The sequence below is a fragment of the Phragmites australis genome, chromosome 3 (assembly GCF_958298935.1).
Source record: "Phragmites australis chromosome 3, lpPhrAust1.1, whole genome shotgun sequence".
NCBI classification, from domain to species: domain Eukaryota; kingdom Viridiplantae; phylum Streptophyta; class Magnoliopsida; order Poales; family Poaceae; genus Phragmites; species Phragmites australis.
In genome coordinates this window covers 10,676,972-10,703,920 of record NC_084923.1, presented here as the reverse complement: position 1 = coordinate 10,703,920, position 26,949 = coordinate 10,676,972, and the positions used below count along the sequence as shown (strand labels likewise).

Below are 26,949 nucleotides of genomic sequence, written 5' to 3'. Positions count from 1 at the left end.
TTAACGTGTACCAACTTGATCTACCAGTTATGAATTTCAAAGACAAAAACCACCATACAAATTAATCCACAACACTCTAGGGACTAATTATAGGTTAACCTTACAGTGTGAACCACGAATTTGGAATGAATCCGACAAAATCCCCAAAAAAATTCCTTTCTTCCTCTTTCTCTCCTTTCTCTTTTCTTCCTTTTCTTCCTTGCTTCTTCTCTGTTCCTTGCTTCTCTGCACTGAGGTAGCGGCCCGTGGACTCAACATCTCCAGCGACGATGAGTTCCAGCCAGGGCAACTCAGGACGCAGTAGGGACAGCTCAGCGAAGGAAGAATTGGAGGAAAAAGTTCGCAGAAGAGGAAAACACTACAACTAAAAATTCAGTGGAGCAAAGGTGACGAAATTGATTGGAACTTACCCAAAACTTCATGCATGCAAGAAAAGCTTGGGTGAATGTGTAGCTAAGGGGTTAGGGATTTCAATGGTGTGACATGAATATCTCAAATCCTTGCTCTTGAAGGAGAGATTTGAGGGAGAATGAGAGAGCTAGAGAGGGAGTAGCAGCACCTTGCTGCTCGGTTGGAGAGGGAGAGAGTGGCATGAGAGAGGGGTGAGGAAGTGGGGTTGCAGCTGAAGAGAAAGAGGAGGTGGTGGGCCAGCCGCTGGGGCCTACTTGCTAGAGATCGGCGGAGGGAGCTTCCTCGAGCTCCCCGAAGGCTTCCTCGAGCTCATCTCCTTCACCCTTGTCGTCGGTGAAGTTTACACGCGAATTAATCCACCTCAAGCCTCTACTCCACCCTAGAGCCTGATCTCTAAATCAAAGCTTCCCCGGTGCGAACCCCTTCAATAGAAAGCTTCCTTACACTAAGGTGAGACATCCCTTACCGATTTTCTCTCATTTTCAAGCTCGAGTCGGTCCCCATGTTGTTTAGACCTAAGCTTAACCCTAGCCTAGGGCTTATCTATGGGATATTTTGAGTTTAGCTCGGCGAATATTGTCCAAATCACTTTAGAAGCACCCCCCACTAGTCCCATATAACATTTTGGTACCTTTTGTGGTCGAAGGCTTCATCGGAGCCTTCGCTGGCAGCCTTGCAAAGTGGCGTCGGCAGGGTCTCACGATCAGACCGACATTAGGGCCGGTTTGACCACTAGATGTCGGTCTGACCACCGACATACCGTCGGTCTGATTGCCAGGCGCCAAAACCTTCTGTAGGCCTACGGTCAGACCGCCACCTCCATGTCATTTTTACCGCCAGCCCTTCAAAGCTGTATGTACTTAGGTTACCTTGTTCAGTGTTTCAAACTTCGGAACCCTAATCATTTGGTGATCTTTTGCAAATATTTTTGAAATACGTCACCTTCATGTTAATTGTCAAGCATGCATCATATGCACATTTTTTTCATCGTTTGATTATTTTTGCAATACATTCTTGATTCGTTTAGATAGCGTTACGCTGCCGGTCTAAGTGGTTGAGGGCGACACTGGACCCCCAGAATTTTGTGAGTGTTACGCTGATAGTATCAGGCAACCGTCAGAGCAGCAAGACAAGCATCTAAGCATACTTAACCTACTATTTTGGATCTCATATTGTATAACTTGATAAATTGCACATTTTATATGTTTGCATGAGTAGTGGGTCCATTGTCGGGTTTTGGTGGGTAGAGCCTATGTTGATGAATTGCATTACCTCTACCTTGAGTTGTTGATTATCCATATCTTTGTAGCCTTGATAACATTGTTGATATCTAACTTAAGAGTTATTTGAAATGTTTAGCAATAGATAGATCCGTAATAGAAGTCAAGCGATGGTGCAACTATTGTTCATGTGCTTACGGCTCACTTGTTGTTTACAAACACAATGACAATGATGACAGTTGTATGAGGTATGAGAATGAGGCGAGATGTGGGCGGTGTTAGGTGTATGTTCTGCACCAGAGGAGTTTCTCGGTGTAGTTCGGGAGAAGAATCCGGATGCCATAGACCGCTTGTATCGGTTAAACACTGATCGTCGGTGTTGTTAGCTCTAGCACTTTTCGATACTTAACATATACTCGGATATGGTATGGGTAAGCCAAGTACTATAAGTTGCTGTGTTTGTTTGACCTATGTGTTCGGGGTATGAGCAAGAGCTTGTAGAGGCACCGAGAAGCACCGGTAAATTGTAGTACGTTTGGGATTTCGATGGCCTTCACATACATCAGGCATGGGGATAAAGATTGGGAGTGGGTACGTGAATGTTTGGTACGTGAATCATCAGTCGCAGCTAACGGGTTGTGTGGGCGGTGGTCTTGTGTCATGTAGGTCCAGGAGTACCCTCCGCAGGGTGTAAAATCAATTCGAATTAACGCGCTCTCGATTATCGAGCAAGCTTCTGTCCATCTGCATCGGTCGTAGAGTTCTGACTTTGGAGTTTTGGTGTGCCATGTTGGTTATGATGGGTGATAGTAGTTGTTTATATGAGATGGTTCCATTTACTTTCTTGTACAAGTGGTTAATTACATGGTAGAAAGGTAATTGTGGTTTAATATATATGCTCATACTTAGGTGTTAAGGTTGCTTATGCATATAAATTTTACTTAACCTTGTGGCCTACTCCTTACTAATGGCTCGATTGCATAATCTTTGGAGCCGAGTTATTATATGTACCTAATATGGATTAAGTCTTGCAAGTACTCACGCTGCTCTTTCAAGTTTGCAGGCGAGAAAAGGTTAGTTGCCGGCTACTTCATATCCGTCGATGCTGACGATGGACAAGAGTAATGTTGTTTACTCGAGTGATGTGCTTTTGGGTGGAGCCTAAGGGCATATGGTTTCACCTAGTTGTTGTTGTTCGTAAATATTACTTTTTCACTGTATAGTATCCCTGTAAATTGTTGTAAATGATATCTTCTAAATATTTGTAATATAATTTAATTACTAGCTCTTTCTTACGCTTTATTGTGATGTTACCTGTTGAAAATGTATGTGTTCCGATATTAGGTATAAACCACATACTGGAACTACCGGAATAATATTCGGATTAAATATTATATTCTTGATTATTTAAATAATTAACTTAACAATTAATTAAAATATTATTTGAACAGTTCCTCGTATTCTGATGCCCCCCTTAGCAAACATACTATCAATCCAACATTTTGTAGTGTTCCAAAATTCCATAAAAAATTATATGCATGTAGCACACGTAGAGTTAGGTATTTAAGAAAAATCTAATTTCAAATTCAGCTTTAATATTTAGATTGAAAATACACAAGTGGTATTGTTAGCACATGACATGCAAGTGGCATTTTGCACACGTAAACATACTGCTTGTTTGTTTTGTCCTTTGACATCTAGGATGAATTTGACATTAAACATATGCAGATTTATTTTACTTTATGTGTACCACATACATGATATTTTGACAAATTTTTTTTTTGAAATATCACAACATGCTGAATTCGCCTAGTGGGATAACGGAACCCCTAGATACTAAATGAACTCAAAGCAATACTCAATTTCCGTTGTAAATATTGGATAACAAACAAAACCAGAGACATAAGTGTCTCGATTATGATCCAATTCACAGTAAAAATGAGCTAAACAAAGAGCACCTTACAAATAACTACATTATTAAAAAAAATCACGTTCAATTTGATTTATCCCTGTTAAATCTTTTGCACGTTTTGTTTGCTTTACCTCCACTAAATCCGTGCCCGTTTAGTCATTCTTCAGGCACGTGTTGCAACAAGGCCTTATCTTGCAAATGAAAAATGAGTTCGTTTAAACCAAACTGACAGCAGAAACACTAAAATTAGACTTCCCCAGGCCACTAGTATGGCCCTACAAAAACCTTTGTCCCTCCAATGCAGACTTCAGATCAATCCACAAGCAAGCCACCTTCTTCCGTCTTCCCGTTCCTCTCCATCAAGCAAACGACCAACAAGCAGACAACATTTCGGATCAGTTCGGCAAGAATCGATCAACCATGGGCTTCTTCCACAGAAAGACCTCCAAGCAGACCTCCAGGGTTAAGAACCTTCTCAAGCTCGCCTTGTCGCGCCTCGCCATCGCCCGCCGTCCCCGCCTTGCTCGCAAGTCAATCTCCCGTGGCGATGCCGGCCAGCTCCTCGCCCTTGGCCACCTCGACCGTGCTCTCCGCCGCGTAAGGACCTGTGATCTCTACACGCACATCGAATGTGGCGCCGTACTCTTCCAATGCGGGAGCACTAACGCTTGCATGCATCTTCTCTTAGGGCAGGCCGAGCAGGTCATAGAGGAGGACAACATGCTGCAGGCGTTCGACATCATAGAGCTCTGCTGCAAGCGCCTCATCCAGCATGCCGCGCAGCTAGACAAGCCACAGTAAGTATATTCCTCTTTACACCTTAGCATCTTACTTGATCTTGTTTCCTTTACGGTTGCATGACTATTCAATTTGGTGTGCAGGGAGTCCGGCGAGGAGGCAAGGGAGGCGGCGGCCGGGATCATGTTTGCAGCCCGGTGGTGCGGCGACCTGCCGGAGCTGTTGTTCGCACGCAACATCCTGGAAAACAAGTTCGGCGACGACTTCGCCTCCGCGGCAAAGGAGGGCACCGGCATCGTCGATCCCATGGTAACAAGAACATGATCGTTTCCAGCGCGTTTCAATGATTCGGGTTTGGAATGCGGGATAGCTGGAGTTGACACTGTTGGATTTGTGTTGCCCTTGCAGTTGGTGTGGAAGTTGTCTGGCGACAAAACAAACATGGAGCTGAAGAAGAAGGTGACCAAAGAGATCGCCACCGAAAACAATATCCTGGTAGACTTCTCCGAGCTCCAGGAAACAATCGAGCAGGACGGCAATGGCAACGGTCCACACTGTTAGGAATTCGACCACGAAAAGATGCGACAGGAAGGAACGGACGAAAGTTCAGAGTCAGACTATGGCCGTCCTTCCCCACACAGGACTAATGCCTTAGCATTGGAGTCTGGAGAGCAGCGAGGAGAATCCACGCTACATAATTTCCAACTCTGATGGACTGGGCGATGGGCAGCTGAAACCGAAGAAGGTGACAGCTTCGGTGCGCACAAGAAGATGAACTTTCAGTACGTTCAGCTCTTCAAATGCGACATTTTTTGCTAGAAACGAATGGCTTGCGCATGGAACGATTGAGGATAGGGGTAGCTAGGTTCTTGATCTTTTTTATACTACTAAACGTACATATGTAACATACGTGATTTAAATCGGATAATGCTTTACGAAGAATGCACCAAGATGGTAATAAAAATTGCAATAAACCAAAATAGACAAATATTTGAAGATGACCAATATCTCAAAGAGATGTTTATATGATAATGCATAGGTTATTGAAAATGGCTAGTCACATGCAATCCAGTTTTTATTTATTTATTACAATGATAACAATAGGACTCTGGATTTTTTTAGAAAAATACACCACGTTAACCATCATTAATTGTGTGTGTTTCTACCAAATACCTGTATGACATAACAAAGAATAAGATGCATTATTTTAGATGCACGATCATTGACAAATATGCAGTTGTATTTTAGATGTATCCCTCCTGCATCATTATACCCATACACAACTAAGGTTGTATTGTCGCTGATGCAATGTCTTATACTTTGTATATTAGAAAAAGTGCTACGTCTCAACTCTTGATTCCTCAATCATCCTTATATCCATGGGAAAATTTAAATTAAAATCAGGAAAGAAAGTGCTATTTTACATCATATCTTTCTTCCATGCTCGTATATCTCTCTTCCCTCTATTTCACCAAAACACATTATCTTTCTTCTTTCCTCTCCCCCACGCCAAGCCAAGCCGGGCAACATCCAAGCCAATTTGCGAGAACAAAATTCATTGCTTGTTTCTAAGAAAGTATTACATCCATTCTCTTTTAGATATCGTTTTAGCCTTCGGCACACAGAACAAGTTGCGATAAATTTTTTCATACATGACATGTATACCTCTTTCGATTTCTCCCACATTCAATCAATGGCACATAAGTTAACAATCCACCACACTCATTAAATTAAAACTCCACTTTCTAATAGCCTTTAATATGAGCACTCTAGTAAAACATCACCTTAAAAATCTAAAACTATATCTATTTGAGAACAAAATCAAGTTTCTAAAATGATATTTATTTCATAACGGAGGTAGTAATAGTTTAATTAGCATCCTTTGCAGTTGTGAACCCAGAAAAGCATTTTTGAGATGGAACAACACCAGATTGAAGAGACATGAAATATTTTACAAGATTTGCCAGTGCCAGGAAAATACTGGTCAAACTCACACTATTTGATATATCATGCTTAGAATCTGTATACACAAAAGAACTGTGGACAATTTACTTTTCAAATACCTGAAGTTGCTGCTGTCATATAATCCAAACAATCCAGGGCATGAAGATGTTGACCTGGCGAGTTCTATCTCATCACAGTAGGATGCACTCGAAACTGAAGCACCTGAACCGCAATGGTACTCATTATCATTTTCACTCTCATGAGCCTCTTCAGAAGCTTCTTTAACAGAAGAATTGGGAGAAAAAGTTTCTTCAAAGGGTATGCCACCAACATGCTTAGGTGAAAGTGTCAAATCTTCACAATCACCCACATCTATTACAGGGGCAGAATTGTTGCTCTCTCTGCATTTAGCTTCAGATCCATCCGTTGGTTTTCAACAACGTTGCTTGTGCTTCTTGTTTTTCTTTTTGCTCTTCCTTCTTGCGGTATATCTTGCATTCACGCTTGGCTTGGTAAATGTGTCGCCTAAGAAATCTGAATTGGACATACTACTGGATGTTGTGGATTTGTCCTCTAGTATGGATTATCTTCTTATCTTCTGTGAGATTCATCTGGAACGTTTACATGAAGGAGAATAATTGGTGGCGAGGATGATAATGATAATGACGGCTCAAGGCTCACTTCTAGAGATATAGGCTCAGATGAGGGGTGATTATTTCCATCTTCCGCAAGCAAGGGCAATTTGAAATCGCAACAGAAATTGAAGGGGATAAATGTGAAGATAATACACAAGAAAAAGCCGCGATCAAAGTTCTTACTCAACAAAAAACGGATTAAAAAATAGGGAGAGGAAAACCTGAAAAGATATTCTGATAAAGGGCAGCATGCCAATACAACCTCCAGCTGGAGGATAAAATTCTTGCAAAAATATGTTTCTGTAATTAATCTTGTAAATGATAAATGAAGGAGAAATAAAGATGGAAAAATCATGAATTACTTTGTAGTATGGCATTGTTCGACATGTATAAACAGGCCGAGTTAAAAAAGAGCATCTCAATACCTATGTTGCTGCTGTCTTGATTCAAGGCGGGCTCAACTTCCTGCCGTTCCTCAAAAGGGAGCCCAAGTCGGAGCCGTCGTCACCGGAGCACGGGCTCCTGCCACTGCCTGCGCCCCCACCCACGTCGGCGCAGCCGCAATAGCCGGTGTCAGCTGCGGTTGACGCGGCCTTGGCGCCTCCACTACCGGCAACGCCTCGACGCCCCATCCCAACTCTTCAACTGATCTAAAAAAAATTGGATGTTCTTGACAAACATGAAAAAAAATCAGTTTGATCCGGGAGAGCACGAAGAGGCTGCGCAGGGGGCCCTCATCGTCGGTGTCCACGAACGACATGGTGGGGGGAGGAGCGTTTGCCGCGGCACGTGGAGAGAGCGCGGAGTAGAGCGGACGCTGGGGAGAAGTGTTGGGTGTGGGCGTCAGCGTGGTAGTCGTGGGTCTGAGCGGAGGCGGAGGCTTCAGTGCGGTGATTTTTTAATATTACTTTTTTCTACAACAATTTCAAAAATATTGCATAAATTCAAAATTTTACAAAAAATAACCCACTGTCATGAGATAGTCCGGCAAAATCTAGTTTTCGCACAATGAAAGAGCGAAAACTAGATTTTTACTCTTTGGATCCAAAAAAATTGAATTTTTACTCATTGAAGAAAATATTTTCTATGATTGAAAGTATGAAAATTATAATTTTTGCAGTTCGGTCAGCAAAAATTTTATTTTCACAAATTGGTTGTGCAAAATTGTTTTTTGTTGGACCGTTATGCGAAAATTATCAATTTTCACTGGACCATTGCATGTCGCGTACCTCACCTACTCCGCCTATCCATCGCGCCCGTCCGTGCCCATTGTGCATTCAGCCAAGAAGAGGAAAGAAGAGGGAAGAAGAAGAGAAGGAAAAAAGAGGAAGGAGAAAGAAGACGGGAGAAGGAGGAGGGAGGAGGAAGCTAAAAGAAATTTAGCATGTTTTTGTTAGTTCTGTTTTTTAGGTTTGATACATTTAATTAGATATTTGTTAGTTTTAGATAACTGTAGAAATATTTGTCAGATTTAGATGTATATAGAAATAATTTATGTTTGGATAAATGAGTAGGGGAATAAATTTAGATGTACGTAAAAATTATGTTAGATGTATGTAGAAATATATGTTAGTTTTAGATGTATGTAGAAATAATTTATAGTAAAAATAATTTAGATCTATGTAGGATGCAATATTTACTTTAGAGGGAAAGAAATTATAGATTCAGTTCTATTATCTTGTAGATGTGCCATTCAATTTGCGATATTTGTTCTGGGTTATGCATATTGAATTATGTATTTTTAGAATATTTGTACTGATATAGACTTAGTCGATATAATTTATGATTTAGTCTAAGAATATTTTTATAGTTCATTGTAAATTATGTCATGTCACATATTGTAATTAATGGGAAAAATCTTAGGTTATGCTGGTTCATTATGTATGTAAGATTGTGCTTTTGAAAGATTAATTGTAGCTTACATTTTAGGTTGCAAATATTTAATTATGGTATAGAAATTAGAATTTTGAAGAATTTTATTTTTAATTAACGGGAAAATAAGTTGATAATTTGTTTTGATATAATTGTTTACATTGCAATTATGTCAAACCTTATAAGTCTCAGAATTTTCTATAGAAATGGTCAAATCCATAACGGTCCATCTGGTGTTGATTTGAGTAATTTTTCTTTTACCATCCTTGAGCATCCAAACCCTAAAAGTACAAGGATGAAGAAGATGGTAATGTGGTTCACCCGATATTTTCAGCAAGCCCTTGATATTTATTATGTTACGGTACAATACATATGAACTCGTACGTTAGATCTAGTTTTTTGGGAGTTATAATCGGTGTATCGGACAGACAAGTGGTTGAAATGATGTAGGCGGCGCGGGGTTAAGTACATTATGCTAGTGTAGACATGTCCAAGAGAAGTGTATGGCAGTAGTAATGCAATGACATTGGTAGAAGAAGATGATAGACAGGGGTACACAGTGTCGAGGGAGGAAGTTGAGCAACGGCAGACGACTAAGCCAGAGGTCGTTGTGTTGGTAGAAGAAGAGGATAGGAAGGTGGGAGAGGTTGAGGGTCAGATTGACACATGGGAGGAAATAAAAAAAAGGTTCTTGAGCTTGAAAACGTAGACCGTAACGTAGTCCATGAGGAGAAAGCTTTATTGCAATATGTAAATATGATGATGATGATGATGAAGAAGAAGAAGATGATGAGTCATCTAATACTATCATCCTAGATCAATGGAACTGACCTCACAACACGATGATGCAATTTATGGAGAACCATGATTCCCCTTAGGAGTATGGTTTAAGTATGGTTCAGCTCAATCAGGTCTTTCCCAATCAGTCTAAAATGAAGGATGCAGTGGTATGGTGGGCAGTGACATCATACAAAGAGGTATGTGTTGTTGCCTTAAGCCTAAAAAAGAACAATATCAAGTGCAGAACTCCTGGATATAGCTTTTTCTATTCATACATACAAACTGAAGCATTCAATCCATTGGGTAGCCTCTAAAATGGTTCAACACAGTTGTAAGCTACAAAACGTAGGTCGAAAGCACCGCAACCTCACTACTGCACTAGTTGTAAATGAATTGTTCATTAAAATTATTCAGAAGCGGGACATGGAATGCTTGTTCATTCAACGAGCAATATTAAGATAATTCAAATATGAGATTACTTATCAAAAGGCTTGACGTGCGAAGCAGAAAGTCTTAGAGAAGTGATAGGTACCTATGATGCTTTTTATTGCAACCCATGATTTTTTGAAGGAAAGAAACTCTAGCATATACACCACTTTCAAGGACATTGAGAGTGATGAAAACCAACCCATGATTTTTGATGTGCTTTCATTTCTTTGGGTCAGTGTATTCAGTATTTTCAGTATTATCGTCTTTTGCTTTGTGTGGATGACATATTCTTGATTGGAAAGTACAAAGATCAGATTCTCATTGCAATTGGAGTTGGTTCGAATATCCAGATACTTCCTATGGCTTTTGCTTTTGTGGATGATGAGAGCAGGTTGAGTTGCCTCTGGTTTTTTTAGCATCTTAAGGTTAGGATTGTCCTTGAGTGACCAAGTGTTTGCATCATATATGACTGACATACTGGGATATTATCTGCTATAAAAACACTACAGAGGATTCAAGTGAGCTATTTTCATGACCTGATTTATAGAATAGGTGGTGTATGCATCACATGAGAGCAAATGTCTACAAATAATTCAAGAGCAATGCATTAATGTACATATTCAAGAGGTTCTACAGTCAGAACCGTGTAGAAACTGGGTAGTGATTAATTGCCTTGCTGTCAAAAGGAAGGAGATTTGTAGGTGTCCTTGAGCTGAGATTTGTTTTTCCCCTCCAACACACGAGACTTTGACTTGTTTATCAGTTGTCACAAAGGAAGGATGCGTTTGACCAGAGCTCAAAAATGGCTCGAGGATAGAACACGGCCCTACCCGCCTATGGCTTTGGATGCCATTATCGGGTGACGCTGGCTGCAGCCTGCAGGCAGACACTCGTTCGTTTCTCGCACCCGGTTGCCATGCGCCGCCCAGGCGGGCGCGTCGGCCTGCGCGTTAGCCAGCTCAACGCTGAAGCCATCTGCGGGGGCTCCGCCGCGTCGTTAACCCACGCCCTGCTTGGCTCTTGCGGTCTTGCCCGCACACCCGGCACAGTTGCAGGCCTTGCGCACGCCGCCTCCCAAGTGCTCCGCGTACCATCAGCGAAGCCGCGCAGGCCACCACGGCTCGTCAACCTCCGCCTCGTGGTCCCATGCCAATGCGGCAGGCAACGTCGAACCCTGTTCCAAGGTGAACTGGTGCAGTTCTCCAGTCTGCATATGTATGCAGATCACCGCGCCAGGTTCCACCTGTTGTGTTGCTACCCGCCGTTCTCTGCTGCCTAGCTATGCAGGCAGCGCAATGAGGAAGTAAATCGCCGGCATAAAGGGACTGGACTGGATTAGCGCAGGAGAAAATAAAACGGGAAGATGCCAGCTTGAGATGGAGAAGGGGGCATCGATGTTCTTTTGCACCAGCAGGCACCTCTCATGTGACTAAACTACCAAACGTATATTCCGCTAGTATCGCGTACTGATGCCTCATAAATAAATTTAAGTGCATCTGGAAATTATGAATTTCACGCTAACCAATGTTACTTCTACATTGACTTTTTTTTTTTCTAGACCGCCGAGGATGTAACACCTCAGCCCCCAGGAACCCCAAAAAAATCTGGGATGCAACCCAACTACACTATAAGAATACTAAGCTATAAAATTTTAGTAGCATATACTTAGGAAAAACAGAGTAACAAGGAAGCAACAACGTATGGACATATTAAGACATGATATTGCTCAAATTGAACCATATGAAACACACTTACATGATTAACCTCTCTAATTTTTTATTTAAACAAGGTGCGAAAACCTGAACCTCTAATATTTTATTACATCACAGGGGAGGTACACCAAGCGGATGCAGATGTGCTTCAGATGTTTGGAACAAGATCGCAAGGGTCATCGTTTTTCTTCATTGATGTGTTTCTTCCTCCTCGTGGTAGGTCGTGTGGAGTAGATAGCTGTGTAGTGACGAATGCAGATGAGAGATGTAGGGGGCTCATCCACCTCTTTCTCCCTCTTCTTCCTTTTCCTTCTCTTCCTCCTCTTCTTCTTCCTCTCTCTTATCCATGGCAAAAAAAATATTGTGGGGAGGTAGGGGCTCAAAGGGGCTTTTATTGGCTACGAAACAGTAGGGGGCTGGAGCCCCCCTGGATCTGCCCCTGACCATGTGTGTTTCAGTGCTGCTATGAGCTCTGAGGTTTAGCTTCCAGTTGGCAATGTAATAACAAACATCATTCTGATATATTCTTAATAAAATACGTGCATTGCATGTTCTCGAAAAGATACTACTTCTACATGTATCCTATGGAAAGAAGCTACATTTGATACTAGCCAAAAGCCCAACAACTGTTTAACGCGGCATAACTATGATGTATAGTTTTTACTTGATTCCATTCGGTTTTGCTCTTGAGTTCCATACTAAAACCAACATCAAAATCAGTGACAAAAAAATATCAATATCAATAAAACAGACAGTAAAATCAAACTTAAGAGTAAAGCCGAGCTAACAAAAAAAATCTGACAACTTACAAATAGGAAAACCATTTTTTTTGCATGTTCCATTTGCTTTCTCTGGCAATATTTTGCACTTTTTATTTTCTTTACCTATAGTATTTTTTTTCCACGTTTACCTCATTTTCCTTCTTTAGGCATGTGGTGCAACAAGGCTCTGATCTTGCAAATGCAAAAGGAGTTCGTTTACACCGAACTGACAGCAGATTCACTAAAATTAGACTTCCCAAACAAGAAGAATGTTCCAATAAAATCTTTGTCTCACCGACAGACTTCCCCATTAGTCCACAAACAAGTCACCTTCTTCTTCCCCATCCTCTCAACCAAGCAAAGGACCAATAAGACAGCTAAGTTCGGTGTTTACATAACATAATAACGAAGCCAACACCCCAGGAACACCTCCCGAACGCAAAGGATCGATCAACCATGGGCTTCATCCACAGGAGGACGTCCAAGCAGACCTCCAAGGTTAAGACGCTTCTGGGGCTCGCCTTGTCACGGCTCGCCGTTGCCCGGCGACCCCGCCTTGCTCGCAAGTCAATTTCCCGCGGCGATGTCAGCCAGCTCCTCGCCTTTGGCCACCTCGACCGTGCTCTCCATCGCGTACGGACCTGTGATCTCTAACCACACATGAAATGAGGCGCCATACCCTTCAACATGGGCTTACCGGCATAATTATGTTTCCATCTTTCTTCGTGCAGGCAGAGCAGGTCATAGAGGAGGACAACATGCTGGAGGCGTTCGACATCATAGAGCTTTACTGCAATCGCCTCATCGAACACGCTGTGCAGTTAGATAAGCCTCAGTACGTGTCTTCTTAACACTCTAACATCTGAGTTAATCTTATTCTCATGTTTGGCTCTATTGTTTCCTGCTCTTTTACGGTTGCATCATCATTCTATTTCGTGTGTAGTGAATGTGGCGAGGACATTCGGGAGGCAGCCGCCGGAATCATATTTGCAGCCGGGTGGTGCGGCGACCTGCCGGAGCTGCCGTTTGCACGCACTATTCTGGCAAACAAATTCGGCAGCGACTTCACTGCGACGGTAAAGGAGGGAACCGGCATCGTCGATCCCATGGTAATTGGAACAGGATCTCATTCATTCTTGGCACGTCTCAATGATTTGGAATTGGAAAGAGGGATAGCTGGAGTTTACACGGTTGGTTTGTGTTGCCCTTGCAGTTGGTGTGGAAGTTGTCTGGCAACAAAACAAACATGGAGCTGAAGAAGAAGGTAATGAAAGAGATAGCCGCTGAGAATAACATCCTGGTGGACTTTTCTGAGTTCCCAGAAGCGGCTGAACAGGACGGCAAAAGCAACATTCCACATTATCACGAGTTCGACCACGAAACGATGTACCAGGATGACATGGATGAAAGTTCAGAGTCAGACTTTGCCCATTCCACCCCCCATCCACACACACACACACACACAAGATGAATGCCTTGTATTTGGAGAGCAGCGAGGAGAATCCGTGCAACATTTCCAACTCTGATGGATCAAGCGATGAGCAGCTGAAACCCAAGAAGGTGACAGCTTCGGTGCGCACAAGACGATGAACTTCCAGTGCATCCATCTCAAGTGCAACAATCTGGGATGGGGCAATGCCATGTGTAACTTTCAAATTTACCAAGTTATGGATATGCACGTGTTAAATGTGTCAACTAGAAATCAACTAACGATTTCCAATTAATTGGGTCAGCAAGTACTTTCATTTCTTCAATTTTTTTTTGGAAAATAAGGCAGGAGCCCTGCTGCTCAATTTACATTAGACAAATACATGGAGCAGGAAGCTGTCCAGCCACACCACAAAATAAACCCACATAAACGAAGAGGAAGAAACACACAACCAAAAAAGATTATCCAAAACAAACTAGCTACTGAGTGGTTATATTTTGATGAGCTCTCCACTGATTTATCTCTTGTTTTGCTAGAATGACCACCTCATCTGCTCTCATTGAAACTGCCTGGAAGATCCGGCAATTTTGTTCCTTCCAAATGCTCCACATTGTGTATATGACGATTCCGTTGAACATTCTCTTTTCTTCTTTGTGGAACAAGTTTGACGCATTGGACCACCATTCGTATATGCTCTTATGGGAAACCATGATGATGTTCTATATCATGCCAAGAAAGGATGATGTCCCAAACTACTAGCGAACGAGTAATTAAGGCACATATGCAAGCTCGTTTCTTGTAAGTCGTTGCACATGATGCAACTTTGTTGGTGTGGCCATCCCTGTTTGACAAGGTTATCCACCGTGGGAAGTTTGTCATGCATTAGAGTCCAAGCATAAAATTTACATTTATTATCCGTTCTTGCTCTCCAAATAAGTTTCATGTTGTATGAAGAGTAGGATCCTCAAAATTGGGCCTGGTAGGCTGACTTGGTAGATTATTGACCATCTGTTGTCCAGTGCCAAAAGATGGAGTCTGCAGCATCCCATATGAGTTGGACGTTCTGTAACCTTGCCTGGAGGGTCACAAATTCTTGTAGCTACGTCGAGGTAGTAATTCTTCCTTGAATGGCTTTGATCCAGTTATTATTTGTGAGCTCTTTACACACAATCTTGCTTTTCCTCCTAGATATTGCGTACAAGGTTGGTGCTAAGGGTTTTGGCGCTTCCCCCTCCAGCCATCTACTATGCCAAAAGCTTGCCTTATCCCCGTTTCCTAAATTCACTGTGGAGCACATATTAAATAGTAGTCTATCCGTGTTGTCGCATAGTAATTCTGTGCCGATCCATGCTTTGTGGGGGGCGGTCCATTCATAATACATCCAAGTCTTAAAGCCCTACCAAATCTCTGTAAATCCAAGACACCAAAGCCCCCTAGGTTCTTCGGTCTACTCACAATGGGCCAATTGACTAGGCTATGCCCACTGTGTGCTATGTCATCTCCTTTCCAAAGGATGGAGCGGCAGATATTGTCCATCTTTTTTTGCCCATTTCGCAAGCGGCAAGATTGTTAGGTGGTATGTTGGAATAGAGGAGATGACTGAATTGATTAATGTTGTTCTTCCGGCTTTTGTTAGGAGCTTCCCTTTCTAACCCAGTAGTTGGGCCCCCATTTTCTCAACCATTGACTACACATGCACCATTCTCAATTTCCTAGTGTGTAGTGTAAGCCTAAGATAGCGACAAGGAAAATTTTCCTCCTGCTCGAAAAGGATTGCAGTACTACGTGAAAGTCAATATCCTCGCATCAGATTGGATATGATGCACTTTTGGAGAAGTTGGATTGGATTAACGAAGATGGCAACATCATTTCCATAAAGGGAGGTGCGCATCTTTATTGCCTGGGACTGAATCATTGTGAAGATGTTCTCCTGTGTGGCTAGATCCATGATCTTTTGTAGTAGATCGATTGTGAGAATGAACAACATCGGGAACAAGAGGTCACCTTGGCACCCCCCTCACCCATGGTCAAAGGATAGCTCCGGGGATCCATTTAGCAAAACTTTAGAGGAAGCAATACCAAATAGGATGTAGATCCACTCGCACCATTTGTTCCCAAAACCGAGTCTCTGCAATAGATGTAGCAAATATCCCAAATGAATTGAGTCAAAAGCCTTGGCGATGTTCAATTTGAGGAAGATTGCTGGAATTTTCTTTTTGCGAAGGTCTCTAATCACGTTCTGTGTATAAAGAAAATTATCTTGGATGCAACCTTTCTTGATAGACGCATTTTGACATGTGGAGACTAAGTCATCCAGGCTAGGGGGCTAATCTATTTGCCAATAATTTGATAAAGATTTTTGCAATACTATTCATAAGGCTTATCGGTCTAAAATCCACCACCCTCATAGCATCTGGTTTTTTGGGAGCAGCACCATGTGTGCTGAGTTGAGGAGATCAAACTTGTCCCGTTGCAAGCGTGCGATTGTTGGAAAGCTTGTAGAAGGTCATTTTTTATGATTTCCCAACATATTTTGAAGAAGAGTCCTGTGTAGCCATTGGGACCCGGAGCTTTTTCTAACGACATCGAAAATATTGTAGCTTTGATCTCTTCTTTAGTAAATGGGAGCTCGAGATGGCTGAGGTCAGTGGCCTGATATCCAAGATAATCCCAGTCCAACGTGTACATTCTAATCGGAGGCCAACCAAGGTGGGCACTACATTTTGATAGAAGTTCTTGTTCTTTATCTTCTTTTGAGAACATGGTCCCATGGTTGATTTACAAACACTATATACAATTCTTCCTTTTGTGCGCTGCAACCCTCAATTGGAAAAACTCTGTGTTATCATCGCCGAGCCTAATCCAAGTGAGCCTCGAGCGTTGTTTCTTCCTCGTCTTCTCAATGACCACTAGGCCCAGATTGTGTGCTTTGAGGCGCTGCAAGGGTTGTTGTTCAGGAGCTGGTTTCTTGTGCCGTGTCGAGCCTGAGGATCAGCTCTTTAACAATCTCCAGCTGCAAGCGTGTATCTCCAATTGTTGACTTTCTCCATTTCTTGAGGGCCTTTGCTGTGCGGGCAAGTTTGATGTGCAGTCTCTTGATGGCATTTGGTGTCTTTACTCGCATGTTCCATGCTTGTGCGCCTGTATCTTGGAAGCCAAGCATTGAGACCCAGAAATCCTCAAAGCAGAAGTCTTTGTAAGGCTGCGAGGATATCTCACCATGAAGGAGTAATGGACAGTGGTCGGACATGAGCGAAGACAAAGGCTGCAGGAAACAAGATGGGAAGAGAGCCTCCCATTGCATAGTGTAAAAAACTCTATCAATGCGGGTGAGAGTTGGGTTGGCCTGGTTATTACACCAGGTGAATTGGCGCCTGTTAAGTTTAATCTATTTCCGTGCTAGATCATCAACCATTGTCTTGCAAGAACCCATTAGCCTTCTATTTAGAATGTTATTATTTTTGTCTTCCGCTTGGTAGATGAGATTGAATCACCCATAATGATCCATATTTCGCAGTGAGAGGGATTGCAGTTCCATCTCGATTGCCTCCAAGGAGCTTGTAGGTTGTCTCGTTGTGCCACCACCTGTGTGCCAAAGGGAGCAAATGAATCTTTAGGTGAATGCTGCTGCTTACCCAGAGGCGTTGGAGAGCTTTCGTCGTTGACGAGGAAAACACGGCGTGCATTGGAGCCTAGAGACGTCGGTGATGCCTCTCCCCCTGCGATGGCGATGGCTTGCTCTGTGCCGTCATCGCTCAGTGGGTCAGCGTCATCATCCTAGCAGGGCCCCCAACTAGCCCCACTTGGTGTGCCATGACTGCGCCCTTGATCACAACGCTGAGGTGAATGGGTGCGTTCGTGAGGGTATCCCCTATCCACTGTCACGGTACGACAGGAGAGGCATCGACACTAGGAATTGGAGGCGCAATCACGCCGCCCGCCCCGGCATTGGTCGTCTTCATCTTCATCCCGACGATTATCACGTGGGGTTGTCAGCAGTCATCGCAGTCGTACCAGGCTTCTTCCCCATCCACTCGACCCTGGTGCTAGACTAGGTCTCGGACATGAGGCCAAACTGGTGGTGCACCTGTGTAGTCCTCCAACAAGTCCAAGTGCACTAGCACCCGATAAGTGAGGCCTTGTCGACCGTACGCTTGGTACGGGGTCATCGCCAGAGGCAGGTTGAAGGTGTCCCGCATGCCCCACCTAGGAGGAGGATGATTGTGCTGTTGCTCTCGCATTTCCCTAGCTCCATCTCTAGGTTGGTGTTGGAGTTGATGAAGGTGCGATCCTCTACCTTCTTGGTGCACGGGTGGATGTAGGGGCGTGATCAGGCTCGTGCTGTTGAGTGGCGCTGCAGACGAGGTTGAGGTCGAGCCGAGGGAGGGAGGCGCTATATATGAGAAGGATCCCGGATCACCACTGGTCGTCGACGGGAAGGAGCAGATCTGGTGGGGCGATTTTGAATCGCACCCCCCCTCACACCGCGCCTAGCTGAGAAGCTGCAGCATTAGGCTAAGAGAGCCGAGAACCGGGTGTAGGGTAGGTGGATCTGGGCGCTGAGGAGATAGATTGGCCATCGGAGGTGGGCAAGGGGCATCGACACCATGGGTGGTGGCCACAGTCACTGGGGCGACGAACCGCGAGAGCGAGGTGGATGTTGGGCCTAACATTTTCCTGATGTAATGTTGCATCCCCTTCATTTCTTCATGAACCACTAGCCACCACCAATTCTATAATCCACAGGACACTGCCCTTTCTTCTTATCCAATCCATCAATTCTCTTAAGACAACGGCCACATTGCTGCACATGAAGTACATAGGGCTGGACAAAAAGCTCGAGGCTCATGAGCTAGCTCGGGCTCGTGGAAGCTTTACCCGGCTCAGCTCGGCTCGTTGTCCAAATGAGCTGAGCCTGAGACACCTTACTGGCTCGTTTCTAAATCGAGCCAAGCCGAGCTAGCTCGCGAGCCAAACGAGCATGTGCCTGTCTTCTAACTTCTAAGTATGTCGGTCTCTCATCTCCCTCCCTCGTCCCTACTGCCCACTCCCTATTCTCAACGAGAGAGATGGCGTCGGAGGACGTGGTGGGGAAGAGCAAGGGTGACACGGCCGTGAGCCCGTGACCACCATCGTCAATCTGGCGGAGGAGGCAAAGCTCGCGCGCGAGGGGGTCAAGGGGCCTGGCCACCAGGTCCTCATCATCTGCAAGTCGCTCATTGCTGACAGCGTCACTAGTGAAGTGTGAGTTCAATCTCCGCTCTAATTCTCTTCCTTATCCACCATCTCGTTGTCGTCGTCGCTGGTGGAGTGTGTCTGGGTGGCTACTGGATTGGATTCAATTTTGTTAGGCCGTCGTTGCCTGCGCCGTGAAGGCCACCGTTGCTCGTGCAGGGGAGGCCCCCGTCGCTCGTGCGATGGAGGTCATCGTCGCCCGTGTCATGGAGGTCGTTGCCTGCGCCGTGCAGGTTGCCGCCGCTCGAGCGGTCGAGCCGTGTTGGCAAGCTTGCAAGCCCTCGCAAGCTGGCTCAAGCCAGCAAACGAGCCGAGTTGAGCCAACATTTTAGCTCAGTTTGGAAACCAAGCTGAGCCGAGCTAAGCCAACATTCCACTGAGCTTTCACGAGCCGAGCTCGGTTCAGCTCGTTTCCAGCCCTAGAAGTACAATCTCCTTATCCAGGCTCTTGATTAATAGTGCCCGTAATAATATGTAAAACATCTCTAATTCATGTGGAGTTTTGTGCTTTCAAATACTGTGTGAATACATATTTGTAGATTTCAATCTCTTGTGATGTACTTGATTTAATGGTCTGACTGGAGAATGTTAAGAGCGTTGATATATTTCTTATGCACTGATCACCAAGAAAGTGTTACTATCACGCAGACCATGACAGATTTATCTGATGAGGCTAGTACAGAAATCAAAGTTATTCAAACAAGACCTGATAAAAATATAAACAGTCGAAGGAGACAAGGAAGCATAAACTAGTAATAGCACCAGCACCATGCTAAGAGCACAAGTTGGCAAGGAGGGGAGGGGGCAGTGACACGCTTCTGTGCAAGACACAATAACGCACATCAGCCTGTCAATTGGCTTTGTAGCGACATGAATACCAAGAAAGAGATATCGAGTACATTTGTGGAACAACATTGGTGGCAAGAAACTAAGGAAGCATGATTTCACAGCAACCCAGTGGCATCTACAATTGCACTGACATGGAAACATGTATGTCAGGAGGTGTTGCTTCATTCAAACAAGGTGGGTTTGGCTGCCTGAATTTGCCCCAGCCTGACTCGGTGGATATGTATAATATCAGAGAGAAACGTGTTTGGTTGTCCGTATCTACTGTTCCAGCTGCCCTGACAAATGCAAATATACACTTGTGAGTTCACTCTACAGGGGCCTGCATCCACTAATGCAGACAGACCCACTGCATCCGCTCATATAGACGAACCCACCGCATCTGCTAATGCAGATAGACCTACTTATTAGTATCACAAAATCATCTTACTGCAAGTAATCAATCACAATTTCAACTCTTGCATCCACTTATATGGCCTCGGATGTGGTCAACCAAGCGAAACTCAGCTCAACCTGTCTAAACAGACACAACCAACTAAACACTCTTCTTTTCAATCAATATGACTTCACTTAGTCTGCTTCTACTCAACCAGACTATACGATGCAACTCTATAAAACTCTATCCAGAGAAACAAACACACCCTCAATCACCATATTGCCTAGGGCTAGAGTTCTTGTTATAAGGGCTTTCAAATCTGGCAGTCGATACAGGTGCGACCTTGTTTGGTTCTAGTCCCCAACAAGCCTAACAGTTGGGCAGCCAAAATTGGGGCAATGAAAATAGTGATTGGTTTGAGACAAAGCAAAATTTTGCGTGGCCAAAATTGGCCTCAAACCACAGCTGCACCACAGAAAGTTTCTGTTTGGTTTAAGGCTAAAATTGGGCCGACGTTTTGCCCAGCTGCACACAGAAAATTTTTGATCAGCCAAAATTGTTAAGGGCATAACAAATTGGCCTCAAACCAAACAGAAACTAAATTTTCTAGGCACAGCCAACATTTGGCTTGGCTCGCTGGGGGTCATAAACCGAACATGCCCAAATTCTAATCAGGGGGAGAAATATTCAAGCCATAAGCAATCTAGTCTGGTTTTGGCTTCGTAATTGAGATCAATGCTTCAGCGCAGAATTTCACCAAACAGTTGATGTGACCCCAATGCAGCCTTGCCAATTCGGCGCTGTGCTCGGAACCAACACCGTGCAACATGCTAGAAGTCACACGCAAATCCGACTCCATTTGCAAAGTACCGGGGCCAGGCGGCGAAATAACCGCAGCATCGTAAGCAGATTGCTTTGCAGGTAATGGTATATGAAAATAAGATATAATGGCAGCAGAATTTACAAATTTATTGCACAAAAAGCATCGATATCACGACAGTCATCTAAGGAACACGATAACAAATCAGTTATAATTGCATCATCATCACATAACAAGCACGAATCCGAAAAGGGAAACGAGAAGGAAGATGGCAAGAGCGCAGCACCTCTCCCCCTCGCCCATCACTGCAGCTTCATCTCCATCACGCTCTTGGCCTTGGGGGCGTAGAGCGAGTACACCAAGGCCTGCCTCTTCGCCACCTCTAGCTGCTTCTTCCCCTCCGCGAACGCCGCCGCCGCGGCCGGCGCGTCGGCGAGGGCGCGGTTCTCGCGGAAGGCGTCCGCGGCGCGGCGGCGCGTGTACTCGCGGATGTTGTAGTCGGAGAACTGCCTCGCTGAGCGGAGGAAGGACCGGAAGAGAGATAGCACCTCCGCTCTCGTCGGTGCCGCCGCCGCCGCTGCCGCCGCCATACTTGCGTGCCGAAAGCTCTCGAGACGGGGAGAGACGGAGGCCTGTTGCGAGCTGGTTTCTGCAGTTTTAGCGGATGCACCCGTGTCGAGAAGTTTATTTTGTATGAAGCCCCCCTGAGTGCCTTTTTCTTCGCAGAACTAGTACCTACCACCTCTTGTCCAATTTTTTGAGGAGGTGATTGGAAAAGTGATTTTTAGCTGAAAATAATTTTTTAGTGATTTTTAGATAAATTTTATGGAGAAAATAATTCTATAGAGAAAGTGAATTAATAAAAATTAGTTTTTTATATTAATAAAAATGATGACCATCATGTGATACTGCACAAGAATATCTAGAGCACCGCTGAATAGAATTTATTTCCGGTCGGCCGACTCTTTTGCGCTATCGATACCTAGGTGGCGCACTGGTGCAGTCGGTGGAGGTTCAGGGCGGGGGGAGCTATGGGTTCGGTGTCGGACTCGCAGGCGAATGGCAATCACCAGCCGCCGGCAGCGGCGGAGGCGGCGGAAGCCGTCGAGGAGGGCGAGACCGGCGAGACGATGGAAGGCGTCGCATCCATCGCGTTGCTGCCTTCCGGCGCCATCTCCGGTCACTTCATTCGTCTCCCGGACTCCATCTGCTACGGTCTCCAGGGCACCCGTATCCATCTATCTCCATTCCCCTCTTACAGTTTTTGTTTATTCATTCCAAGGTTTATGCTCGAGAATTATATTGTTATCTCAAACTGCGAATAGTTTATTTTTCTCGTTTCTGATCTCACCGAGACCCCTTTTTGATCATCGCACAAGGTGAATAGCAGTGGTATATCATAGGAGGGTTTATCATCCGTCGAAATTATGCTCTTTTTTTTTTGTGCGCAGTTCCGAGCAATACCAGACCATTATTTATGCCGTCACAGCAAAGCATTGCAAGATACAGTGTGTATAAAATGGCATAACCTGTTGAATTAGGAGGTCACCTTTTTATGCTACTGAAAATGTTAGATTAGTCTCATTTAAAAAAAAGGTTAGATTAGTCAAGACGATTTTCCTTTGGTAGATATTGGTGGGCAGCTCGGATGATACGGTGAGATAATGTGCTCTTGATTATACCAGTGAATTTGAGTTGGTTGGATTTGGAGCTCATTGTTCTTTACACTAGTTCACCATCTGTGTCTTTGCTGTTTGCCATATGGAAGAGAAGACCTTTGAGTTATATTTCATCAGAAGGCATAGCTAATGTTGTTATTGTCTTTCTCTTTTCTATTATGAAAGCAATATCTTGCGAGAGGGAATGTAGCCGAGGAGAGGATTACCGCCTTATAAAGCTCACCATAATTGATTTTAAGGTGAGACATGTCATATCAAGCATATCTAGTACTAATCAACTATCCTTTTCTATATTTGTTCTATCATAGTTAAGATATAAAGATTGTAAACCTAATCATATGTTTTCATGAAACGATAGAATGAAAGATAGTATGCAGGAGGAAGGAACTACACGTATTTTTTTTTTAGATAAAGAGAATGGGGGCCTTGAAACCATACATCAATTACAACAATTCTGTGCTCTATCAGTAGGCTACATTGAGTGCCTTCTCATAAAACCGTGAGGTCTGTGTGACAGAGCCAATAGAGGTTATCTTTTCTCATGAAAACTATGTGGTTTTTGTGATAGAGGTTAATTTTTCTCATAAAACTGTGCACAGAGATTATCTTCCTCATGAATATATGATGCTTGTGCCTTAGGTTAACTTTTCTCACAAAACTGTAATGATCATGTGACAGAGCAAGAGGGAGAAGGTGCTTGTGGTGGAATGCAGGGGCCATGATGCTGCTCGATTACAAAACATTGACCATTTGCATGGGTAAATCCTGCTATGATGGATGGATTTCATTGGAGTTTACAGCTCAGTTTGGTGCTATTGAATTTACTTTTTGTCAAATAATGTCGAGTGATGTTTTTGGTGCTGATACGTGAGGATCTACATAAATTTCTGTTGATGTACATGAATGGAGAATTTAATGGTTTTGCCCCCATTGTTTCTTAACTTGTTCTTCTAGGAATTCTTATCTTATTTTTTCGGTTTTCTAGGAACATAATTGCTTTCTGGGAAATAACATAACAAAAACAATTGCACTACATTATTCTTTCAGCAAGTTCTTTTGTTAATATTTTGAGGATGGGGACTTCTAGTATTTGCGTGCTGGGGTTATCAAGTGCATTTCTTTACCCGACATTTAGAGTAATCCAATCTAGAAAAGACCGTGTTGGTAAGTCTTCTGACCCACACTTGACCTCTAGTATCCAAGCTGCATAACAGATTAACAGTAAACTCTTCACATTTCTGGTGGTGCATCCACTCCATTAGCATCGATGCACATCCCAAGTTGCTACCACATCTCAGTCTCGATAGCGGCAAGGCACGAAGTAGCAAGTGGATGCTAACGGTGGGGAATCCGGATGCACCACTAGCTATACATAGAGTTCGCTGTTATGCAACTTGGGATGCTGGAAGTCAGGCATGGGCGTGTCACAAGTGACAAGACTACCAACGCACAATCTTTTCTTGATTAGATTACTCAGGATGTCTGATAAGACATGCGCTTGATAACCCAGCACACACACTGGAAGTTCTCTACATGTAGAATGTAACAGCTTATTTTGGGATTTTTTTTTTCCGATTAATTTCGTACCAATGTATTATTCAAGCAAGCAAAGAGCTATGACTATAGTAAAGATTATATTTTAGTCTTACTGGAAAAAGTTCTACTACTGCTATAACGCTTTGGCATAGTTTATAACAGCTTAATAGGTGGTGTGGCATCTTTAAATGCACCATGAGTCATGACTGGCACTTCAAAGGCAACAAGTTTGCTTCTACATAGTGCCACATTAATCAAACAGTAAAGCAAAGCTTCAGCTGCACTAATGGACAAATGCTTAAGTCCTTTCTTGTTCACTTAGCTCAGGTCTCTACTTTCTTTTTTCTAAAGTCTAACTTATGAGGATTTTATGAGAAAAGGCCCTTCAAACAGTTCTTTTTTACAAAATAAAAACACTCAGCTTTTACAACTTAAAGAGGTTCATGGTGGTGCCTTTTCGTAAATTAAAATCACAGTGTTAACTCTGATATTTCTGCTGTGTTAGCAATCTCATGTTCAATTCTCTAGCATATGGTTGGCACGTGCTGCTTTATATTTAAGATGCATTTCAACAAGACTGTTGCTCCTGATGCTGTGAGTCATTTCTAGTGTGATTTCAGTTCTCCTAATGCAAACAATATATATGCAGGTGGGAAGATGACATTGTTGGTTTGGTTGAAAATAAACATGGAAATCAGAAAGTCTTGCTCTCTTTCGAATGTGAGACGCTGAAGGCTGATAAAGATGCAGAAGAGCATATTATCAAATACATGCCAAATCTATGTGGACTGGATGCAGTTGGTAAGCATTAAGGCTACAATTTCTGCATAAATAATGTGAAATGTTCAACATGAATATCACTAATTCCATGTCGATATGACATGTACGTGCAAAATCTGTTTGGATGAACAGCATTAGTTAGCATGGATAATAAGTTGTTCTGCACCAAGTGTTGTGCAGTGCGCCTCCCCTTCCCAACAGCACAAGATTTCCATTTGACAGCTAGATTTTCCTACTTTGTGGGCAGACTCTTAATGCCTGATATTAATTCATTCTTTCTACCTTGCACTGCAGTAAATATAGGAAAAATGAGCATCTCCGGCATCAATCTCAATGAGGATGACGGACCGAGAGGAGACAACTGAGAGCAGAAACACTTTGTCAGAGTGCGTTAACAGCGGCGGCTGTTCTCCCTCCTTGTGTTGCTTTTCAGAGTCACTGATAAACATGCAGCAGCTAGTTACCATAAAACGCTTACGTTGCACTAAAATCAGTAGTCTGATAAGTTTATGCCTCAGTACCAATGTTTGTGCTTAAAATGACGTGGTTGTGGGCAAGACGTTTCAAGTTAAATTAGCTGCAGTCTGCTGCAGCTGCAGCTGCATCAGGCACTAATCCTGAGGGGTTGTACACTAAAATTTGGTTGCTGCTGCTGGTGCAATTCTTGTCCCTGGCGGTACTATTTGTCACGCTTGTACGGACGTCTAGCATTGCTTGTCTGTTCATTAGAGTGGTACTGTGGTTCTTCAGTTCTATTGCGACCGTGAAGAGGGCCCCGGATTCATCTGACTCTCACATGGCTTTGCATGGGACATCAGGTACTAACTTATCTGTAGACTGTAGGACTGAAGAGTCTCTGCCCTCTTGCTATTGCATTGCAGTGGGGTGCCTGAGCCGTCCGAATAATTTAAATGGATCAGATCAGGCAGGGGAGCGTTTCTGACGGAGTAACGCCAGAAACGGGGTTGGTTGGCTGGTGGAACACATTTGGGGTTTTGATGATGCTTCTGGATAGTTGCTCGCACGTTTGTGATGAAATCATTTTGGAATCATAGATTGATCATTACCCAAAGAGAACATATACTGTACTAGATACTCAGCAGCGACAGGTGAGCAGAGGAAAAAAATGTGGCGTCTGGAGCCCACGCACCAAGACAGTGGAGAATAGTAAATATAAAATACGAAAAATCTCTACTATATAAAACACAGTGATTTCTTATGTTATTTTTTCTTCCTATTTTTCTCTCATCTAATAAAAACCTCTAAAACTTGATAATTTATTTACTTTTGTCATCTATCTTCGTCTCATTACTAATTATAGATATAAGATCCGTTTTACTAATAAAAATAAATAAAAGAATAATTAGTGCATAATTTCCTTCTACTTCTTCAAATCTTATTTGAAATCAAACTATAGCATCGTTCTCGATATATTCATTCGATAATGTTCCTACGACATATCCACATCTTTATACTTAAATTTATATTTAATATTATCATATTCAATATTTATATATTTTTTTAAATACGGACACTTAGCTAATTAAATATTAATCATTCAGGCGCTTTCTATGGGTCCATAGCACTGCCACGTTCACGACATGCTTCCAACTACGCCCGCACGCGAAATCTCCCCGGGATCCCATCATCGGTTGTCACGTGTCCCCCGTCCTCACTCCAACGGCCCAGATCGCTTCATCCCCCTGGGGATGGGACGGGGTAAAGCGAAGGGAATCGGAACGTTGCACTGACACGTCGGGTCCCGGAGTCCGCGGGCCCACGCTGCAGTGACACGGCCCGTCAGCTATTTCCTCGGACTGCTCGGCCCGTGCCA

At 43.5% G+C, this 26,949-nt stretch overlaps 4 protein-coding genes across 4 annotated transcripts; 3 read left to right on the top strand and 1 right to left on the bottom strand.

The window, feature by feature from the left end:
• Window positions 1-3,963: 3,963 nt before the first annotated feature.
• LOC133910490 (uncharacterized) lies at window positions 3,964-4,842 on the top strand. Its single transcript, XM_062352870.1, has 4 exons — window positions 3,964-4,140; window positions 4,237-4,340; window positions 4,425-4,590; window positions 4,690-4,842. Exons 1-4 carry the CDS (start codon window positions 3,964-3,966, stop codon window positions 4,840-4,842), a joined length of 600 nt encoding a protein of 199 aa, XP_062208854.1.
• An 8,028-nt stretch (window positions 4,843-12,870) lies between these two features.
• Window positions 12,871-14,004, top strand: LOC133910489 (uncharacterized). The gene is made up of 5 exons (XM_062352869.1): window positions 12,871-13,047; window positions 13,146-13,249; window positions 13,358-13,523; window positions 13,628-13,830; window positions 13,908-14,004. The coding sequence occupies exons 1-5, from the start codon at window positions 12,871-12,873 to the stop codon at window positions 14,002-14,004; spliced, it is 747 nt and encodes a 248-aa protein (XP_062208853.1).
• Window positions 14,005-21,241: 7,237 nt separating this feature from the next.
• Window positions 21,242-21,789, bottom strand: LOC133910966 (uncharacterized). Its single transcript, XM_062353205.1, has one exon. The coding sequence runs from the start codon at window positions 21,708-21,710 to the stop codon at window positions 21,423-21,425; it is 288 nt and encodes a 95-aa protein (XP_062209189.1). The 5' UTR covers window positions 21,711-21,789; the 3' UTR covers window positions 21,242-21,422.
• Window positions 21,790-22,046: 257 nt separating this feature from the next.
• LOC133912087 (uncharacterized) lies at window positions 22,047-25,780 on the top strand. The gene is made up of 5 exons (XM_062354660.1): window positions 22,047-22,350; window positions 22,965-23,038; window positions 23,478-23,557; window positions 24,985-25,136; window positions 25,410-25,780. The coding sequence occupies exons 1-5, from the start codon at window positions 22,152-22,154 to the stop codon at window positions 25,478-25,480; spliced, it is 576 nt and encodes a 191-aa protein (XP_062210644.1). The 5' UTR covers window positions 22,047-22,151; the 3' UTR covers window positions 25,481-25,780.
• Window positions 25,781-26,949: the final 1,169 nt, after the last annotated feature.

Bases quoted from the DNA above. Each gene is read 5' to 3' on its own strand.
- LOC133912087 (XM_062354660.1), top strand. From the start codon at position 22,152: ATGGGTTCGGTGTCGGACTCGCAGGCGAATGGCAATCACCAGCCGCCG. The intron at 23,039-23,477 runs GTGAGACATGTC...ATCATGTGACAG, and splicing joins TCACCATAATTGATTTTAAG to AGCAAGAGGGAGAAGGTGCT. The intron at 23,558-24,984 runs GTAAATCCTGCT...ATATATATGCAG, and splicing joins AACATTGACCATTTGCATGG to GTGGGAAGATGACATTGTTG.
- LOC133910490 (XM_062352870.1), top strand. From the start codon at position 3,964: ATGGGCTTCTTCCACAGAAAGACCTCCAAGCAGACCTCCAGGGTTAAG. The intron at 4,341-4,424 runs GTAAGTATATTC...TTTGGTGTGCAG, and splicing joins GCGCAGCTAGACAAGCCACA to GGAGTCCGGCGAGGAGGCAA. The intron at 4,591-4,689 runs GTAACAAGAACA...TTGCCCTTGCAG, and splicing joins CCGGCATCGTCGATCCCATG to TTGGTGTGGAAGTTGTCTGG.
- LOC133910489 (XM_062352869.1), top strand. From the start codon at position 12,871: ATGGGCTTCATCCACAGGAGGACGTCCAAGCAGACCTCCAAGGTTAAG. The intron at 13,250-13,357 runs GTACGTGTCTTC...TTTCGTGTGTAG, and splicing joins GTGCAGTTAGATAAGCCTCA to TGAATGTGGCGAGGACATTC. The intron at 13,524-13,627 runs GTAATTGGAACA...TTGCCCTTGCAG, and splicing joins CCGGCATCGTCGATCCCATG to TTGGTGTGGAAGTTGTCTGG.
- LOC133910966 (XM_062353205.1), bottom strand. From the start codon at position 21,710: ATGGCGGCGGCAGCGGCGGCGGCGGCACCGACGAGAGCGGAGGTGCTA.